General features: G+C 33.8%; 2 protein-coding genes across 9 annotated transcripts in view; both read left to right on the top strand.

The window, feature by feature from the left end:
* LOC134852828 (estrogen receptor beta-like) overlaps positions 1-19785 on the top strand; it is a 488151-nt gene that overhangs the window by 347943 nt on the left and 120423 nt on the right. The window lies entirely within an intron of this gene.
* Positions 1062-19785, top strand: part of LOC134852814 (synaptotagmin-1-like) — a 79626-nt gene continuing 60902 nt past the window's right edge. The window contains exons 1-3 of one of the 8 annotated variants that reach the window (XM_063868614.1): positions 1062-1195; positions 2099-2172; positions 11820-12151. In XM_063868614.1, coding sequence (XP_063724684.1) covers positions 12114-12151 — 38 coding nt within the window. In that variant the 5' untranslated portion in view covers positions 1062-1195; positions 2099-2172; positions 11820-12113. Of the gene's footprint in view, positions 1196-1928; positions 2173-11819; positions 12152-14521; positions 14839-19083; positions 19165-19785 lie in introns of those variants that run through there. The other 7 variants (XM_063868613.1, XM_063868616.1, XM_063868612.1 and 4 more) reach the window with 7 other exon arrangements.

The following is a 19785-nucleotide window of genomic DNA, read 5'->3' as shown; positions in this document are numbered from 1 at the left end:
AGAAAAGAAAATTGGGAGAAAAGAAAATATTTAATGTGGTTCCAATCACGACTGAAAGGGCTTTAATATGGTATATCACTGAATCCAGTCCGATGATTATTTGAGGCATACCTGATTTTGCGTGGAAAACTAAAAAAAAACTAAAACGCACCCAAATACAAAGTTCCTCCCGATTTTTCAAATTAGTAGAACAAAAAATTGAAGGTTGGAGTACGCTATGTAAAGTAACATGCATAAATGCAAAACCTGTTCAGGCCATTCAATCAAAACTTGCAGCAGTTGCAATCAAAACTTAAGAATATTAGCCGAAATTACCAAAATGTTAGACTTTGTCCAAATCTTTTTTCAAGTAACATGGATAATTTTGCTCGGATCGAGAAAACTTCGTAAAATGACTTTACTTCGTAAAATGACTTCAATTAAAGTGTCATAATTTTATTCATTTTTTGCCAATAATTTTAGCTGCTTGGAATTATCAGATTCAACCATAATATTTAGAGTTCAAGAAAGATGTAGAAATACTGATTTTGGGCCGTTTAGTGCATAAAACCCCAAAAATGTTTCGAAAATCCTACATCGAGAAGTTGCTATATCCGCCCCTGCTTGTAGGATCTAATAAAATCTTCGAATTTAATGCGCTTAAAATTATTCAAACTGTACGAAATGGCTTTGGCAATTTTCAAACGTCACATTACTTTTTCAAAATATCGACCGCTAAATTATGTTAACCAAATTATAACTAATGTTACTGATTGATAACTTGCTGATTTTGTCTAAGAAAAAGCAATTGACCAATATTTGAAGGTTTTAAACGTTGTTATTGGAAACCACCGAACTTTTGAGGACCAAAGAACTGAATTAGTTCCAAAGCTGTATTTAAAAGCAACATCTTATCAGATTGAAATTCCGAGCACATCAAACATCTTTAATGTCAATTTGAAACTGCAGTGCAAAAATGATTGCTTCTCTTCATATGATTTTATAACAAAAAGGAAATTTCCCACTTTTGTTTGGCTGAAACCATATGTTCTATTGATCCAATTGACAAAAGCACATTTGCGTCAAATCTGATTTGAAAATTGAACTGAAATTTTATAACTTACTGAAAAATTGTTTGAAATCATGATTATAGCTTTAGATTGATTCTCTTTTTGCACTTCGGAAAATCAATTGCGTCGATTTTATTGCATTCTTGGTAAAGAAAATTAGCTTTCATTTCATTTCTTTTCTCCATTTTCGCAAGCATTCCGAACTTGCCTTCAGGATTTTACGAGCGTTTCAGACCAAAAAAAGGCTTCGCGGGAAAATCGAGAAAAAATCAATCACATTTTCAGTGGAAAACAAAAACAACGCCGGTGATTTCCAGACCATATTTTTTTCGGGTTCAGCAGTTTCGGAAAATTTTGATTGTATGATCTTTGATACCAAAACAAAAACAGTACTCGGTTATTGTTTACTTTACAATCTCCCCCAGGCCATGGTTGTTGGTAAATAATAAGCACCCCTTACAAGAACTAACTCAGCAGTTAAGCGCAAATATACATTTTTACAATGAACTATCCTCCCTTTTTTCCAATGTGGGGGAAAAATTAGCTGAATTCCAATGATACTGTTTGGTTTATCTATTTTCATATATAACAAAGCATTTGTATCTGTATATTTTTTGCCTTATTTTGCTTATTTTTATCAAATTAGCTAGCTCATCATGAATTTTTAATTTAAAAAATTTAATAAACAAAAACGTTTCAATCAATTTTTCAGTGGCGCCACGTGATCAAAATTCATTTAAACTTGACGTTTAAGAGCTTACTTCATATTATAATCAGTGACCCAGTGGGTAATTAATTTTTAACGACACGTTTCTTCTAAAGAAAACGAACCGTTTTGAGGTATAAATCACCATTAATTTGGAGGAAAAAAAGAGAAAAAGGAAAAAAGGCTAACATTTTTATCTTGCCATGGTTCAATTAATAAACTGCGCACAGCAAGACTTTTTGCGATATTCCTTCATTAGCTGCTTAGAATATGTAAAGTGTCTGGTTTGGTTCTAATTTACTTTAATCAGCTGAAAACCACGCTGATTTTCTCCCTTTGTTAGTTTTCCCAGTCAATTAGGGGAAGTTTGATATTATATTTCAAACCAGATTGGGGTTATCTTACAGCAAAACACCGGTGAGTTAACAATAATCATATACTTTTTTAGGAACGAATATTATAAGAAAAAAAACAACGTTTTCAACCATTAAACCGAATTGCGTAGCTTATGATTAAACGCTCTTATAAAAAGTTTTGTGACGCAAAAAACTCAAACATGATTCTACTGAGAAGATTACTTCAATTTTCTGCGTACGGTTTTTTGCTATCATACTTTAGATCATACCTGGATTATTCCAGTGCTAATTGAATAATATTTAATCCGTAGCACTGAAAAATATCCGAGGTTACCTCAAATTCTTCAAATCTTTAAATCAAATCATAAGCAAAGTTTTCCTTGAGCCTGAAGGAATTACACGAGCATTAGATTAATTCAGTGTTAAAGATTTTTAAATGACGACATTTTATTCGCTATAACTTGTCAGGAATGGCATAGGGGATGTATTGGGTGTATGTTGAACTTCTGTGTCTGTATACAGAGTCGAAATGTTCTCAACTGTCGTTTCAAAGATTTATACATGAGCTTACCCGAGCTTATCTAAGAGAAAATTACAAAATCAATAATAATGGACTTTTGTATTCTAAAATGTTCGCAATATACTCAATTCTCAAGATGTCCTCAGACAACAAAATGGAACAAAAAGTTGGTTATAATACAATGTTTCATCAAAGTTAAAATTATTATAATCGACTAAAAATCAATTAAAATGGATTTTTTTGCTTCAGTTTTGTTTCGCGTCGTGCGAAGTTTTGCAAGAAATCATGCATTTATGCATTTATCAAATAAAGAATGCATAAATTTTGCAAAACGAGTGCAGGGCCTTCATATCTTTTAACTTAAACCTCTCAATTTGCAAAGCGATTCAATTTCCCTCTTCATCAGCGTTGTATTTCTTGACCACTCCCTCTAACGCGTTGTAAATTACAAGCCAAAAAATCCCAATCTTCATATCTAATCTAAATTTCTAGTCAGAATTTTTTTGAAATGTTTAAAAAAAGCAAGGATCGAACCATGTTGCTACTGTAATTGTGTGTTTTCGAAGCATGTTTATCTCACTGCGGTTGAGCACTGATTCGACTTTGCATTTTTCCTTCCCAGAGCCTGTTTATTTCTAAACTAGAAAAGAAATAGATAATTTCTGCACAGAAAATACGAGAAAACTTGACCAGATAATCTATAAAAAAAGTTATTTAGAAAAACAGCCTCCGTTGGGTACGGGTAATACATAAATACATACATACATCCATACATAAATAAACACATGCTCACAAACGTTTCCCCTCCATTTTTTTGTATTTGTTACTGAACTTTAGTTTAAAACGTGCAAACGTCTTTGTTCTGAATGTTCCGACTGTCTTTTGAGGTTTATGGAGCAGTAAAAAGCTTAAAAAAAAAATAAAAGAAATAAAAAAATGATTTTTTTTCTCTAAAATTTGAAGTTTTTTATAAAAATTATCCCCCCACACGTCATATAAAGTACAAAAAGATAGATTTCGCTCCTTGTAACACATCAATTATGGCAAATAAGCTTCTTTCAACCAATTTGGAACGATTTCTAAGACGGATTAAATCTCCGCTCACGCGTTAACAGCGCGAAATATATTGCGCGTTAATTGTCCCAAAATGGCCAAAATGGCAATCTTTAAACCCCTGTAGCTTTACGAAAAATGATCACAGGTAAAATATCTTTTACAGTTTAAGCTCAGGACAACAATACCTTTCGAATGATAAAAAAATTTCAGTCAAAAATGGCTAGTTAAAAAGTCAAAATTGGTCTGAAGAAAAACAAACCCACCCGAGCACAAATTTTCCGGTACTTTCTTATCGTAAGTCGGAACAATTATCAATTTTTATCCATGTACTCCAGTTCGGCAGTTCAATGCCTTCAATGGGCAAAACAAAACCGCCTGGAGGAGTTGGTGGAGTTCTTGATATTAATCAGCTCCGATGAGTTTTTGCCGTTTTGGACAAACAGTCCAGAAACCATGTAAAAACCCGATTGATAAAGTTTCAATAGTCAGAACAGCATAGTGTATAGATTTTTTTGATTGCTGCTGACTCTTGGCGGTGATTTTGAAACATAATGATGTTACTTGCGTCCAATTTTGACTACTAATTTAAATTCATTCACCAGTAACAGTTATCACAATCTATATACAAAAAATCATGAACAAATTATCCAAAAGCTTGGAAGGACACACCCAAGAGTAGCTCAACTCAGGCCCGGTGTGCCCAGAAGTGAAATTGAGGAGCATATTGGAAATTGAGGAAACAACTTACTTAGAAACGCATATAATCAAAGTTTGACGATTGTCAAAAATATAATTATCTTTGAAATTATTGAAGAAATTTTCAAACTGAGATTGGGTCATTTTTTCATTATCTGGTGACATGAGATTATTGCTTTAATTAAAATTATAAACTTGCGTTATTCGTCGTATGAGAGACATTTCCATCGTTTCTGTTTTGATTCCTACTGTCGGTAAGAGGTTCGCTGCGGTTCTCCTTGTTGTTCTTACATAAGAAACATCATTTTAGTTCAACAGTTTCAGAGTGAAGTTTTCCTCACTTGACAAAATAATTCTTTAGAAAGATATAGAATGTCCAAGTCATAACCTGAATAAATTTTTTACTTGATCGCTAATGTTTGCCTTGAGTCACAATAGCTTTTCCAAAAAATTGTTCTTACAAATCGTTTCTGCAAAAAGTTTAATGGCTGCAATTCTGTTTTCGATGTTCTTTCGTATGTTAGAATGCCATACTCGATTATTGATTTAGCATAAGCGTTATAAAGCATCAAAATTTGTTTGATACTAAAAACTTTTCTGGTTTTGTACAAAAAGTCGTTGAACTGACGCAATTGTTTTTCAATTTGTCTAAATGGCTTTTAAAATTGAGTTTATTATCGAAATCGAATAGTAATCCGAAATATTTGGTTTTAAAATAGTTTTTAATTTAATGGATCTGTAATTACCTTCAAATTCAACAGAGCCATCTTTGTAGATTGCAATAACTCGGGCTGTCTTTAAATCTGAAGCATAGTATCCTTCATCAAAACGTTGGTTAAAAAGATCAGTCAGTAGTTGACTAACAACTGACAAAGCCTGTTTTATTGTTTTTTTTTTCCATTATGACCACTACTTTTGCTTTTTTCAAGTTTTTAATTGCAATATTTGTTTTTTCTGCTGCTATTGGAGAAAAAACCAAACTTCTGCTTATCCTATTCGACTTAACTATTTTGCTTACCGAAAATTGAGCCAATTTTTCACTGATACTAGAATGATGTGATTTCGCTATGAACTTCCTCACAGTGCTGATATCAAGCTTGTCGTTATTGTTCTGAGGCTTAAGTGCAAGCTTTCTTAGCCGATGGTGGAATTTTTCAAGACTAGGTTCTTCGCCGTTTTAAGCTCTAGTTTGTTCATTCCTTTGTAGATGTGATTTCATTTTTGCCAGCTGCGCATATAAGGTTGCTTCCAAAATCTGTGCCAGAAAGGTTACCTTCAAAGCGCCGGTAAGTGACATTTTGCGAGATTGGTGTTGGAAGCCACCGAGGATTTCTTTCCCTGGTTTTAAAAACTAGCCAGGTCGAAGCGTCTGAAGCAATCTCTTGTTCTCAGTTGGTTTAGTCAAAATGATTAATCACAAAATTCATTGTTGATTATTCAATACTTTTGAAACTACCGAAGAGGCAGGCGCTTAAGACAGTTATAGAACTGTGTTTACCAAACTCCTGGTATCCAGTTTTTGTCAGTAAAGGTCTGGAGGCTAAATACTGGTGGGTTTGACTGCTAGATGCACTAGGCTGAGCTACTAATTTGATGATGAAGTATGGAAATCCAACCATGGTTCTGCCGGTCTCCCAAATCTAGGTCGTTCTTCTATGAGGACTGCAGTTTACCTTGCGCTGTGGAACGTATCTGCTAATGGCCTGCTTTGTTTTACTAATTTTTACAATAGGAAATTGCGTCAACTTTAGGCCGCCAGAAACTGATCTTGAAACATTGAAAACCTCATCTAAAATATGGATAATTTTGAGCTTCGGGTGGTGAACATTGTTGATCTGGCGCGGGTTACTTTGAAGTTTGGATGATGTAATCATTGTCAATCGTGAACGCGCAATTAATTTTTGGGGATCTAATGAAAGACTGAGTTTCAATGCTTTAACGCTGTAGAAACTGCACTCCAAACTGTTTAATGCAGTCTGTCAGCTTCCATTTTGCGGCATACTTGAAGGGAAACTAATTAATTGGGAGGAGCTGCTTTGGCCAGTCAGGATATGGCATCTTTCATGAGATATTTTTTTGATTGGGTTGGTCGCGTATTTCAATTTGCTTTGATTCTTGATGATCGACGGTTCTTATTTGTTGAAAAATCCTTTCTGGTAAAGTAGAACTAGCAAAAATCAGAATTTACATGTGAGGCTTGGGCTGGTTTTGTTTTAAAAAATATCTGAGAAAATTTCCTGTGGCTGGTTGAAAATCAGCAATCGGCGTCTTGGTTATAAGTTGTAATAGAAATGCTTGTTTCACGTTAGTAATCTTCGTTGCTCTGATTTTTTTTGTCGCAACCTTGATTATCAGATGGGTGAATTGATGGATCTGACTGCTGAGTTTTTAGTTTTTCTGGTGGTAGATCCGTAATATACATTTTTGCGTTTCCTTCATTCCGTAGCATAATTTTGAAGTAGCTGGAAAAATCCGAGACTGTTATTTGATTTTTTTGTCGTATATTGTTGTTGAGCATTTTGGCAGTCACGTACGTTCTTGTTGTTCCGAATTTCGTAACGAAAGTGAGGAGATGGTTTTTTTTCTTCAGACAAATTTCGACTTTTTGACTAGCCATTTTTGACAGGCAGTAGGAACTTTCAGGGCTTCGCCCTGATACGAGCAGTCTTGTTTGCATTGAAAACAGTTTTAAACGGCTTTAAAATCATTGTTACAAGAGTAACTTAATTTTTCCTCTTTTTTGATCTCACACAGCCCGAAAAAATTTTGACGCAAAAATACAAAATATGTTTTCTCTATGTTCGTTTTTGGGTTTTTGCTAAGTTATGAACACAAAATTGTATCTTGCACACAAAAAACTGTAACATAAGTTTAATTGCCATCAGTTTTTTTTGTACAAAAAAAGCCATATCGTGGTTCCGACTTTCGTAACGAAAGTAACGAATATTTGTGCCCGGGGTGGTTTTTTGTTCTTCCCTTTTGACTAGCCATTTTTGGACAAAAATTGTTACTATCACTCAAAAATTATAGTTGTCCTGAGCCTAAATTTGAAAAAATATTTCACCTCTGATCATTTTTCGTAAAGTTATTGGGTTTGAATGTTGCTAATTTGGCCAATTTGGGACAATTAACGCGCGATATATTTCGCGCTATCAACGAGTAAGCGGCGAATTAATCTGAGAAATAGTTCGAAATTGATTGAAGGAAGCTTATTTGCCATAATTGATTTGTTAGTAGGAGCGGAATCTATCACTTTGTGCGTTATATGACGTGGGTGGGTGGGTTACATGACAAAAGATCCCTTACCTTAAGATCCCAAACGAGAAGATCCCAGTCAATAAGATACCATTCCAAAAGATACCTCGTTCTAAAATCGCCCACGACATAAGATACCATAATAAAAACACAAAGAAACTGAGAATTGAAAATAAAGCGGTTAATCGATCAAAGCCAAAACAAAGCGTCGGTTAAAATCAAAGAAACGGCAAAATTTTTGCTGCACAAATTTCGAACATAAATGACCTTGCTAATCACTTGGCCTTTAAAATGAAACTCAAACTTCAAAACAGCTTAGACTATAATTGAACTAGAAAAGGATTTCCAATTAATCAAAACCAACTTTGCCAAAAATGGCCTGATTTTCCAGACAACTCAAGTCGGTATAAAATTGAAATTGTTTTTTTTGCAAAATTCTAAAGCTTTGAAATCATTTTCATTACGAATCACTTGCCATTTTATTCGATACAAAATATCAATTCTCAATTTTGATCAACTTTTTTTCGCTAGGCGCAATACTCAAAGGGCCGTCAGGCCCCTACCCCCAACCTAGCGTCCCGCAAATAAAAGCAACTACTCTGGGATCAAATTGCTAGAGACAGCATTTTCGAATGCGAGTCGTAGTATTACGTTTCGGCGTTCTCCGGGAGGGTGCAAGGAGACGTCTATAAAAAGTTGATCAAACAAATTTAAATTTAGGAAAAATTAGGCAAAAACTAAAACAAAGTTTAATAGGTTAAATGGGCAAGTGAACGGATATAAGACAATAAGTTGGAGTCTGTGTATGAACTTGTTATCTGTTGAACTTTTTCATTCAGATCACGGTACTTTTTCCGGGATAAATTGATAGTGCCGCTGGATGCCTTCAAAATGTTGAACTTTTGATTTTAGGAATCTAGTTGAATTTTTTCGAGAAACGTATGTATTGAAGGATGGCTGCCTTGAAACAAGGCGGTTACACCTAGATGCCACCCTTCAACCGCATTTGTGGTACGGGCTAGACCACACACAGCATTTTGATAATGGTTTCAAAGAGAAATAGGAAAAAGTGTTTTTCGGCCAATCAAATCCCCTCTAATGTACGTTTTTTGGAAATAAGCAGTGAGCTCGTCTAATTTTTCGAGATCGTTTTGTGAATTATCCAGTTTGGTTGCCACACTGCATATTTCCTCAATGACTAGGTCGAACCCGATTTCCACTTTTGACTCCGGCACAAAACTAAGCGCAGGAATCATATTCAGCGCTAAGACTAGCTCGCTTTTTGATTCGTACGTCTTTTTAAGGCCCAATTCGGATATTTTTCGCATAAAGCTCTGACAGAGGTTAAAATAGCATCCCTTAATGTCAGTTTCGTAATGAGAAGTAAAAGCACTCAGAGCCGCAATTTCAAAGTCGATCAAAATTCTTTCCGGGGTTACGTCACCGATAAGCGATTTGAGTGCGGTTAGGAATTTGTTATAGGTTGATAAACGCTTATTGCTAAGCAGAGCGTAGACGCAAGGTGGATAAAACCCGCCAATCTGGATGTGTACAGTGTACAGCTGGTAAAACTGACTGTGGCAAATTTTGAAAGTACCGTCTACAAGCCAGGTTTTGTTGTACAATTTAAGTGCATTGAGGTTCTCAATGTCGCCAAAAATTAGTATGCGTTCCGTATCTTGTTTTCCGCTATCAAAAAGACAAAATTGCTTAAAACGATCGGGTATTTCGAAATGACGGTCATCTGTGGCAATAGTGGGCAGGGATGTCGTTTGTTTACTTCTGTTTAAAGTTCGTGTTAGCGCCGACCGGGAGGGCAAAAACAGTTGGGTTGCTTTTTCGTCCTGCACCAATTGCAAACTAGCTGCGATTATCTGGCTGTTTACTGGATTTAATTGATTCCTAACTGTCTCCTTCATTTGTTGAACTAGTTGCCGAGCTTCTGAGCGTCCTGCGTTGAGCTCATGACTGTGCTCGTTGCTCTGTGAGATTATATCGCTCCCAGAAGTGATCAAAGTTTTCGGGCATTTATACGATCTCCATTTGCTGCAGCGCCAGTGTGTCGTTGTCTTCGTATCGCTTTTCTTTTGAAATTCATGGCCATCAAGAATAATCAGAGTTTGGCCTTTTTGTGAGGTTCCCCAAGTAAAAGAATTCATTTTTGACGTATCAATGAGTTAAAGAGGGAGATAATGAATGCAGAGTGTATACATTTTCAACTAAGTTGTTTTAATTCAATGCCATATTAACACTAAATTAAACACATATTGGCACTATTTTAATCCCAAAAATGAGTCCAGTTTAAAATTAGTTATCTTAAATTTGCATTGTTTTTCAATAGCGCGAACCTAATTGAGATATCATTACTCTAGATTTATTTCTGCTTACACTTTGATCAAGATTTTTGTTCTGGGATCTTCTCAAGCTTACACTGGGATCTTCTTAATTGGCATGGGATCTTTTGGTATGGTACCTTTTGTCATGGGAGCTTTTGGTATGGTATCTTTTGTCCTGACACCGGGTGGGTGATCTTCTCGAAAAATCTCAAATTGTAAAAAAAAATCGTTTTATTTTATTTCATTTATTTTTTTCATGTTATTACTACTCCAAGGCAGTCGTAACATTCAGGGTTTTGCCCTGATACGAGCAGTTTTTGTTCCGACTTTGGAAGAAAATTGAATGATTATGCTTGGTGGGGTTTTTTATTCAGTCAAATTTCGGCGATCGAAATAAAGTTTTTAACAAAAAAAATGTATAGCCCATTGACGTTATCAACTCCCTGAAATTAAATGTAAAAATCTTTTTACCTCCGATCATTTTTTGCAAAGCTCTGGGAGTTTGAAAACTGCCAATTTGGCCATGCTCTGGACTAAATTATGTGCGATTGGATTATTTTACTCATAATGTTGAAAGCGTAATTTTTTATGCGTGGCGAATTATCCCGCTCAACAAAATCGTTCCAAAATTATTTAGGGCTATAGCTAATCGATCGTAATAAGTTCGTATGACTCAATTTTTCACCCTTGATCTTTGATGGATTTATAGATTTTCAGTATTTTCATTTCCCAAAAACTAGTCGATATGGATTGAGGGGCGTAGTCGGAACATTTAGGGCTTTGCCCTGATATACGAGCAGTCTTGTTTTTACTCTAGATCTGAGTCATTAGTTTTGCCATTCTATTTCATTAGTTTTTTGCTTAAGTTAAAATAAGAAACCTTATTGTCAGGCAATATAAATTTGATCGCTCGTTTCTAAAGACTATTATCAGACTGGTAGGAAAAAAATTGCCTTGAAGTCTTAAGTACTATCCTATGCCTTGCCTTTTTCTTGAATTGAGGTCAGGCGGCCTAATGAAAATTACCATATTACGTCATTTTTTTAATCATAACGCTTTTTATAGACAGATTTTGCAATAATTTTTCTTAAACTTGATTTGTTTGTTTCCAAAAATTAATTTATCTGGAGGGAAATCAAGTAATTTAAAATTGAGCTGAATTACAATGATTTCTAGAAAATATAAATTTTCTGACAAACTATTTTCATTTCATACCTTATTTCAAAGTTAGATTTTGGCAATACTTTGAAATGTGTTTTAATTTTTCTGGACTCATAAAAAGTCAGACGAGTAAGTTTGTTTTTTTTTTTCGCATTTTGAACGGGAATTTTTTTACCTAATAAAGCAAAGAGAAGCTTGTATTTTGTTTCAATTTCGCGATATCATTAAAATAGAATACAAAAGCGTTCCTTAAAATTGTTCTTAGTATCATGTTTTGATCAAAATTAAAATCTTCAAAAGCTTCCGAGGGGAAAACAACTTAAGATTTACGAAAGAGTTATTTTCAATCTATATTATACTCACAAGGGAACAAACTTTAATCTAATTGTACTCGAGATAAGAACACCAGGTATAATAATCGATTTTGTTTTCATTTCGGTACCAATAAAAACTAATTGCTTTGAAAGATATTAAGTATCGGAACCAGGCCGAAGACCGTGTATTATTTCAGGAAAAAGTAGGATAAAATTCCCAACAAACCCTGACAAAAAACCTTCCGCCGCAAATGAAAACAAAACGATTCAATTTGTAGATTACATATTTTGTTTTCAGGTTCAAATAATTAGATTGAGAGTTCTCGGTAACCTCATTTTTGTGATTAACAATTTTTTTCTTGTGTTTTAGAGATTTCAGATTGATGCAACAAATGAATCATTTTTAACCAATTAACTTCACCGCGAAATTGTGGAGTTAATCATTTTATAAGCTCAGTATCCAAGTTAGTTTATGATTACTTTCGGATTTGATAACAACTTAATCGATCGTCTTTAGTTTGAAATTATGATAAGAGCAAAATTTATTTTATCGTTTTAATTGGAAGAAAGGTAATAATAATACCTAGGCAAAACTACCTACTGACAATTGATCCTTTCTTATACAAAAAAGTTGACTTTATTTATCATTCAGCAATCGAAGATTATGGCCTCTTCTATAGGAGAGAAAACTTCAGTCAAAAGGTTGGTAGTTTCAACATTATGTCTATGATGCAGCAGGTTTTGATAAAAAAGGTAAGTCAAAATTGTTTAGTTGATGTTCATTTTTGCTTTTCTTTAAGCATTTCAACAGCAACGGATACTTAATCATATTAACTATCCGTAGCTGTGCAAGTAGCCGGTTGCTGTGCAAGTAGCACAGAAAGTTCAGACCACATATCCATAGAAGAATTCAAAAGAAAACTTTGTTGAGTCAATTTTGTGTCATTATTGTGCGTGATAGAGGAACCAGATGAAAACTTAGGTTAATATCAAATCGGGTAAAGCTTGCTACAGTTGTTTTCGTAATCTGAGTAATAAATCAAAAAGTCAAATTAAAATTTAAAAAAAATTGAAATCTTTTTGCTTTTCTATCAGACTATTTTTAATTTTTTCCTAAGCCGAGCTAAACCGATCTTTAAAAATTTCTCAATGAGAACTTCTAGTCTTTTGCTCTGTTTGCTCAAAACTAGAACCCGTACAGTTTCTCATAATTAAAATCAGACCTGTTCATGGTACAGAGACAAATTCCACGTCTGTATCAGATCTGTAGCATGTGCATTTTCCGCCTGTGCATTTCTGCACCAGATATGCACCAGTTATGATATTTAAAATTGTGCTAACATTCAGGTATGATCATGCCTGTCATTGACATAAGCATGCCTGCTCCAGATATGGCCACACCTGGACCAGGTATGATCATACCTGTCATTGACATGATCATATCTGGACCAGAAATGATCATACCTGTCACTTAAATGATCATACCTGTCACAGGCATGATCATACCTGTACCTGACATGGTCATACATGGACAAGATAGGATCATACCGGTATGAACATTTCATCCAGTGGTCTACACATTTAATTAACCATGAATTGACTTTAAATTCAAACAAGACTGCTCGTATCAGGGCGAAGCCCTGAATGTTCCGACTGCCTTTTAAGGTTTATGGAGCAGCAGTAATAACATAAAAAATTAAATGAAATAAAATAAAATGAAAATGTTTTTTCTCTAAAATTTGAAATTTTTTATGAAAATCATCCCCCCACACGCCATATAAAGTACAAAAAGATAGATTTCGTTCCTTGTAACAAAGCAATTATGGCAAATAAGCTTCGTTCAACCAATTTGGAACGATTTATAAGACGGATTAAATCTCCGCTTACGCGTTAGTTATATCGCGCGTTAATTGTCCCAAATTGGTCAAAATGTCCAAAATGGCAATCTTTAAACCCTCATAACTTTACGAAAAATGATCACAGGTAAAATATCTTTTCAAATTTAAGTTCAGGACAACAATAGCTTTCGAATGATATAAAAAAATTCCGTCAAAAATGGCTAGTTAAAAAGTCGAAATTTGTCTGAAGAAAAAAAAAACCCACCCCGAGCACAAATATTCCGTTACTTTTGTATCGAAAGTCGGAACAATAAATCGTAAGTAAATGAATCAAAACACATGAGACTAATATAGTTTGGTGTAAAGCAATCTCTTTAGCTTCATTCTTGACGGCACTGATTTTTCAATATTTAATTTTTTCGGGATAGTATATTTTTTCTCTGGTATTTTTCTCTGCTGCTCAGATAGTTAGGTGGCCCCACTGGGAATTCTGTCGCTAGCTCGTTCTCCCTCGAGGCCCCCAGAAGTTGACCGATTTTGGCTGGATAAGAGCGAGGATTCCCTGCTGAGGGCTGATCTAGAGTGGGATCTGGATGGAGTCCGCACGACTTCCGAGTTGTACTCCGAGTGCAAAACTGATATAATAAAAACGATTTTTTTTGGCCTTTCAAACAAAAGCACTATCTGATCACAAAATTGGGAAAGTTTCATTCTCGTTGAGTTTTTAGTTGTTTATAGTGATTTGGGAGAGCTCAAAAAATCAATTCAGTCGACTGAAGATTGACAAACTTTTGCTTCGTTTTCTTAGTATCATGTTTTGATCAAAATTGAAATCTTCAAAAGCTTCCGAGGGGAAAACAACTTAAGATTTACGATAGAGTTTTTTTCAATCTATATTATACTCACAAGGGAACAAATTGTAATCTAATTGTACTCGAGATAAGAACTCCAGGTATAATAATCGATTTTGTTTTCATTTCGGTACCAATAAAAACTAATTGCTTTGAAAGATATTAAGTATCGGAACCAGGCCGAAGACCGTGTATTATTTCAGGAAAAAGTAAGATAAAATTCCCAACAAACCCTGACAAAAAACCTTCCGCCGCAAATGAAAACAGAATGATTCAATTTGTAGATTACATATTTTTCAGGTTCAAATAATTAGATTGAGAGCTCTAGGTACTCTCATTTGAGTGATTAACAATTTTTTCTTGTGTTTTAGAGATTTCAGATTGATGCAACAAATTAATCATTTTTAACCAATTAACTTCACCGCGAAATTGTGGAGTTAATCATTTTATAAGCTCAGTATCCAAGTTAGTTTATGATTACTTTCGGATTTGAAAACAACTTAATCGATCGTCTTTAGTTTGAAATTATGATAAGAGCAAAATTTACTTAATCGTTTTAATTGGAAGAAAGGTAATAATACCTGAGCAAAACTACCTACTGACAATTGAACCTTTCTTATACAAAAAAGTTGACTTTATTTATCATTCAGCAATCGAAGATTATGGCCCCTTCTATAGGAGAGAAAACTTCAGTCAAAAGGTTGGTAGCTTCAACATTATGTCTATGATGCAGGTTTTGATAAAATAAGTAAGTCAAAATTGTTTAGTTGATGTTCATTTTTGCTTTTCTTTAAGCATTTCAACAGCAACGGATACTTAATCATATTAACTATCCGTAGCTGTGCAAGTAGCCGGTTGCTGTGCAAGTAGCACAGAAAGTTCAGACCACATATCCATAGAAGAATTCAAAAGAAAACTTTGTTGAGTCAATTTTGTGTCATTATTGTGCGTGATAGAGGAACCAGATGAAAACTTAGGTTAATATCAAATCAGGTAAAGCTTGCTACAGTTGTTTTCGTAATCTGAGTAATAAATCAAAAAGTCAAATTAAAATTTAAAAAATTGATATGTTTTTGCTTTTCTATCAGACTATTTTTAATTTTTTCCTTAGCCGAGCTAAACCGATCTTTAAAAATTTCTCAATGAGAACACCTAGTCTTTTGCTCTGTTTGCTCAAAACTAGAACCCGTACAGTTTCTCATAATTAAAATCAGACCTGTTCATGGTACAGAGACAAATTCCACGTCTGTATCAGATCTGTAGCATGTGCATTTTCCGCCTGTGCATTTCTTCACCAGATATGCACCAGTTATGATATTTAAAATTGTGCTAACATTCAGGTAATATCATGCCTGTCATTGACATAAGCATGCCTGCTCCAGATATGGCCACACCTGGACCAGGTATGATCATACCTGTCATTGACATGATCATATCTGGACCAGAAATGATGATACCTGTCACTTAAATGATCATACCTGTCACAGGCATGATCATACCTGTACCTGACATGGTCATACATGGACAAGATAGGATCATACCGGTATGAACATTTCATCCAGTGGTCTACACATTTAATTAACCATGAATTGACTTTAAATTCAAACAAGACTGCTCGTATCAGGGCGAAGCCCTGAATGTTCCGACTGCCTTTTAAGGTTTATGGAGCAGCAGTAATAACATAGAAAATTAAATGAAATAAAATAAAATGAAAATGTTTTTTCTCTAAAATTTGAAATTTTTTATGAAAATCATCCCCCCACACGCCATATAAAGTACAAAAAGATAGATTTCGTTCCTTGTAACAAAGCAATTATGGCAAATAAGCTTCGTTCAACCAATTTGGAACGATTTATAAGACGGATTAAATCTCCGCTTACGCGTTAGTTATATCGCGCGTTAATTGTCCCAAATTGGTCAAAATGTCCAAAATGGCAATCTTTAAACCCTCATAACTTTACGAAAAATGATCACAGGTAAAATATCTTTTCAAATTTAAGTTCAGGACAACAATGGCTTTCGAATGATATAACAAAATTCCGTCAAAAATGGCTAGTTAAAAAGTCGAAATTTGTCTGAAGAAAAAAAAAACCCACCCCGAGCACAAATATTCCGTTACTTTCGTATCGAAAGTCGGAACAATAAATCGTAAGTAAATGAATCAAAACACATGAGACTAATATAGTTTGGTGTAAAGCAATCTCTTTAGCTTCATTCTTGACGGCACTGATTTTTCAATATTTAATTTTTTCGGGATAGTATATTTTTTCTCTGGTATTTTTCTCTGCTGCTCAGATAGTTAGGTGGCCCCACTGGGTATTCTGTCGCTAGCTCGTTCTCCCTCGAGGCCCCCAGAAGTTGACCGATTTTGGCTGGATAAGAGCGAGGATTCCCTGCTGAGGGCTGATCTAGAGTGGGATCTGGATGGAGTCCGCACGACTTCCGAGTTGTACTCCGAGTGCAAAACTGATATAATAAAAACGATACTTTTTGGCCTTTCAAACAAAAGCACTATCTGATCACAAAATTGGGAAAGTTTCATTCTCGTTGAGTTTTTAGATGTTTATAGTGATTTGGGAGAGCTCAAAAAATCAATTCAGTCGACTGAAGATTGACAAACTTTTGCTTCGTTTTTTTAAAAACCCACCCATCTTTCGCGAAAGTCCTGGCCAAGACTGTCTTAAGTTGTAAAAAATGTTTCAATTTTTGAGTAAGCTATACTTTTTTGCAGAGTAAAATTTGTTTGTTTATGAAAATTATATGTAGATTTAACCTGCATGCTTTTTCTATGAGCAAAGCAATAATTCAAACCGGCTCTTCCTGAACGCTGAGCAAATTGTTTAATCACAATGTGAGTGCGTTTAATCTCAATGTAAAGAATTTTGAAATGATTTGTCACTGGTATTTTTTGATTGAATCAATTTTGCGCAAAAACCTAGTAAAAATTAGCAAAAAAATCGCCTAAAGAAAATATTTTTTGCCACTTTTAGTGGTGGGAGCAAAATCTGAAATAGAAGTATTTTCTTAAAGCTATGTCTTAAAGCTATGTCTCTGTCTATTCCAAGGTAAAAGCCATTTCAACTACCATTAAATCGTTGCATGCATTTTACTGACGTTTTTCCGAAGTATCTTAACAACCAAGTTATTGAAAGCATTGTCTGAGCTTTCAGAAATTTCAAAAAGATTTTCGGATCGTCACTATTAAAGTTTGAAATTAAAATGTGATCTAATACATTCTGATTATAATATGCGTTACATGATTCTGTGTGGCAAACAAGAGAAAACAAAACAAAAACTAGTATTGCCGAGCTAGAATCACATAATTATGATTTATGACCTCAACCCTGTCCAATGATTATTTTGCATGTAAATAATAAAAAAAACTAAAACACTCAAATACAAAATTTTCCCCATTTTCAATCGGTCGGAAGAATTATAAAATTTGCCATTGCTTAACAAACAATTTGAAACAATTTAAGTATTTAACAGCTGGATGTATTGAAAAGCCTATAATTCTGTTGAAAGGCTTCATAACTTGATTTTTTACAATGTTTTTGTTACAATTTCCAAATTAGAAGAAACTTTTAAATTTCCGTGCAGTTTTTTCTCGACACTGAGAAAAATATTCGAACGTCAATATACTCACGACTGAAAAAGTTTGAGGATGATGTATCACTCGACCCACTCTGATGAAAAAAGGGGATATCTGATTATAATTCACGCTTTGCGTGGAACAAGATGAAGAAAAAAAACAGTTAAATAACAGAGATATATCAGAAAAGATTCCTCCCCACATTCAGTTGAGAAGAACTACAAGTTGTCACCATATATTTATATCCCTTATTTGATTTTGTGTAAAATTTTTCTAAATTAAAAAATCCATTGTTTAAATTCAACCTGCAATGGTCCGATTTTTTATCGAAAATTAAGCTATTCAACGGAATCATGCTTCAAATTAGTCCAATGACTATTTTGCATGTAAATAATAAGAAAAACTAAAACACACTCAAATACAAAATTTTCCCCATTTTCAATTGGTCGGAAGAATTATAAAATTTGCCATTGCTTAACAAACAATTTGAGTATTCAACAGCAGGATGTATTGAAAAGCTTATATTTCTGTTGAAAGCTTCATACCTGATTTCTTACAATGTTTTTGTTACAATTTTCAAATTAGAAGAAACTTTGAAATTTCCGTGCAGTTTTTTCTCGACACTGAGAAAAATATTCGAACGCCAATATACTCACGACTGAAAAAGTTTGAGGATGATGTATCACTCGACCCACTCTGATGAAAAAAGGGGATCTCTGATTATAATTCACGTTTTGCGTGGAATAAGATGAAGAAAAAAACTGTTAAATAACAGAGATATATCAGAAAAGATTCATCCCCACATTCAGTTGAGAAGAACTACAAGTTGTCACCATATATTTATATCCCTTATTTGATTTTGTGTAAAATTTTTCTAAATTAAAAATTCCATTGTTTAAATTCAACCTGCAATGATCCAATTTTTTATTGAAAATTAAGCTATTCAACGGAATCATCCTTCAAATTATGAAATTTTACATAGACAAAAGTACGTCAGTTTTTTATTGTAGTCATACAGACCTTTACCTCATTTGTCTTTTCGAACAGAGTTGAAATTGTTTCATGTTGATCAAATACAATAAAAATTTAATTTTTTTTTGCTCAAAAGTTTTTTTTCATAATCTGATTTAATCAAAAAATACGGACGAACTTTAAGAAAATCGTGAAAAATAATAATAGTTTTGGTTCAAATTAGTAAAAAAACAATTGAGTTGTGTGTGGTCATGTAACAATTTTATGATGCGAAAGAACCAGTTGATTGGTTTTTTCTTCAGTTAAATTTATAGATAAGAATAGAGTAGCTTTTTAATGATTTTTAAAATTGCAATCTTTTTTCATAACTTCCTTTAAAATTCTATAGATATTTTTTTACATTTGCAACATCCTCTCAGTTTAAACGTCGGAACATGGCACGACATAAAAATTGATTAAAAGGTTAGTAAATTGGTGTGAAATGTTCGTTCTTTCTTCATTGATGAAATCGATTTCTGTGCCTTTTGAATAAAATATTCATTTTCACCTTTTTTTTGTAAAGTCAAACCAGATTTTTTATAGAATAGGATATATTTAAAACTAGTCAAAAAAATTCACTGTTTGTAGCCACAGAATTTTTAGAGTACGAGTTTACTGTGTTTTTTTTGTTATTCTTTTTTTTCTGTTAAATTTGGCACTGCAGGTTGGAGGGCAAACATCCTATTGCATACTAATTCAAAAAGTTTTTGTCACCTAGTTAATGCAATTTCTATTCTGTTTCAAGACATGTAAAAAAATAAATAAGTTTTTAGGAAGAAAAATTCAATGAGTTTGGAAAAATGGTTGTCATTAAAAAATATTGGTAGCCCCACAATTTACTTGTGAAAAAACGCTAGTCTTTCAATTCCCATATATGAGAGAACACTACTCATAGTCTTAGTTTGAAATTGTTTGAATGCTTAAAATGCATTTGCTATAATATGGAAAGTATATCGCAAGCATTTTAAAACCCGGGATATGTGAAACTTGCTTAAAATTTGAAGACACTGTAATCAGCTTAGCAAAAAATATCAAATCATTCCA

The sequence above is a fragment of the Symsagittifera roscoffensis genome, chromosome 8 (genome assembly GCF_963678635.1).
Source record: "Symsagittifera roscoffensis chromosome 8, txSymRosc1.1, whole genome shotgun sequence".
Lineage (NCBI taxonomy): Eukaryota > Metazoa > Xenacoelomorpha > Acoela > Convolutidae > Symsagittifera > Symsagittifera roscoffensis.
This window is presented reverse-complemented; position numbering and strand designations above follow the sequence as displayed.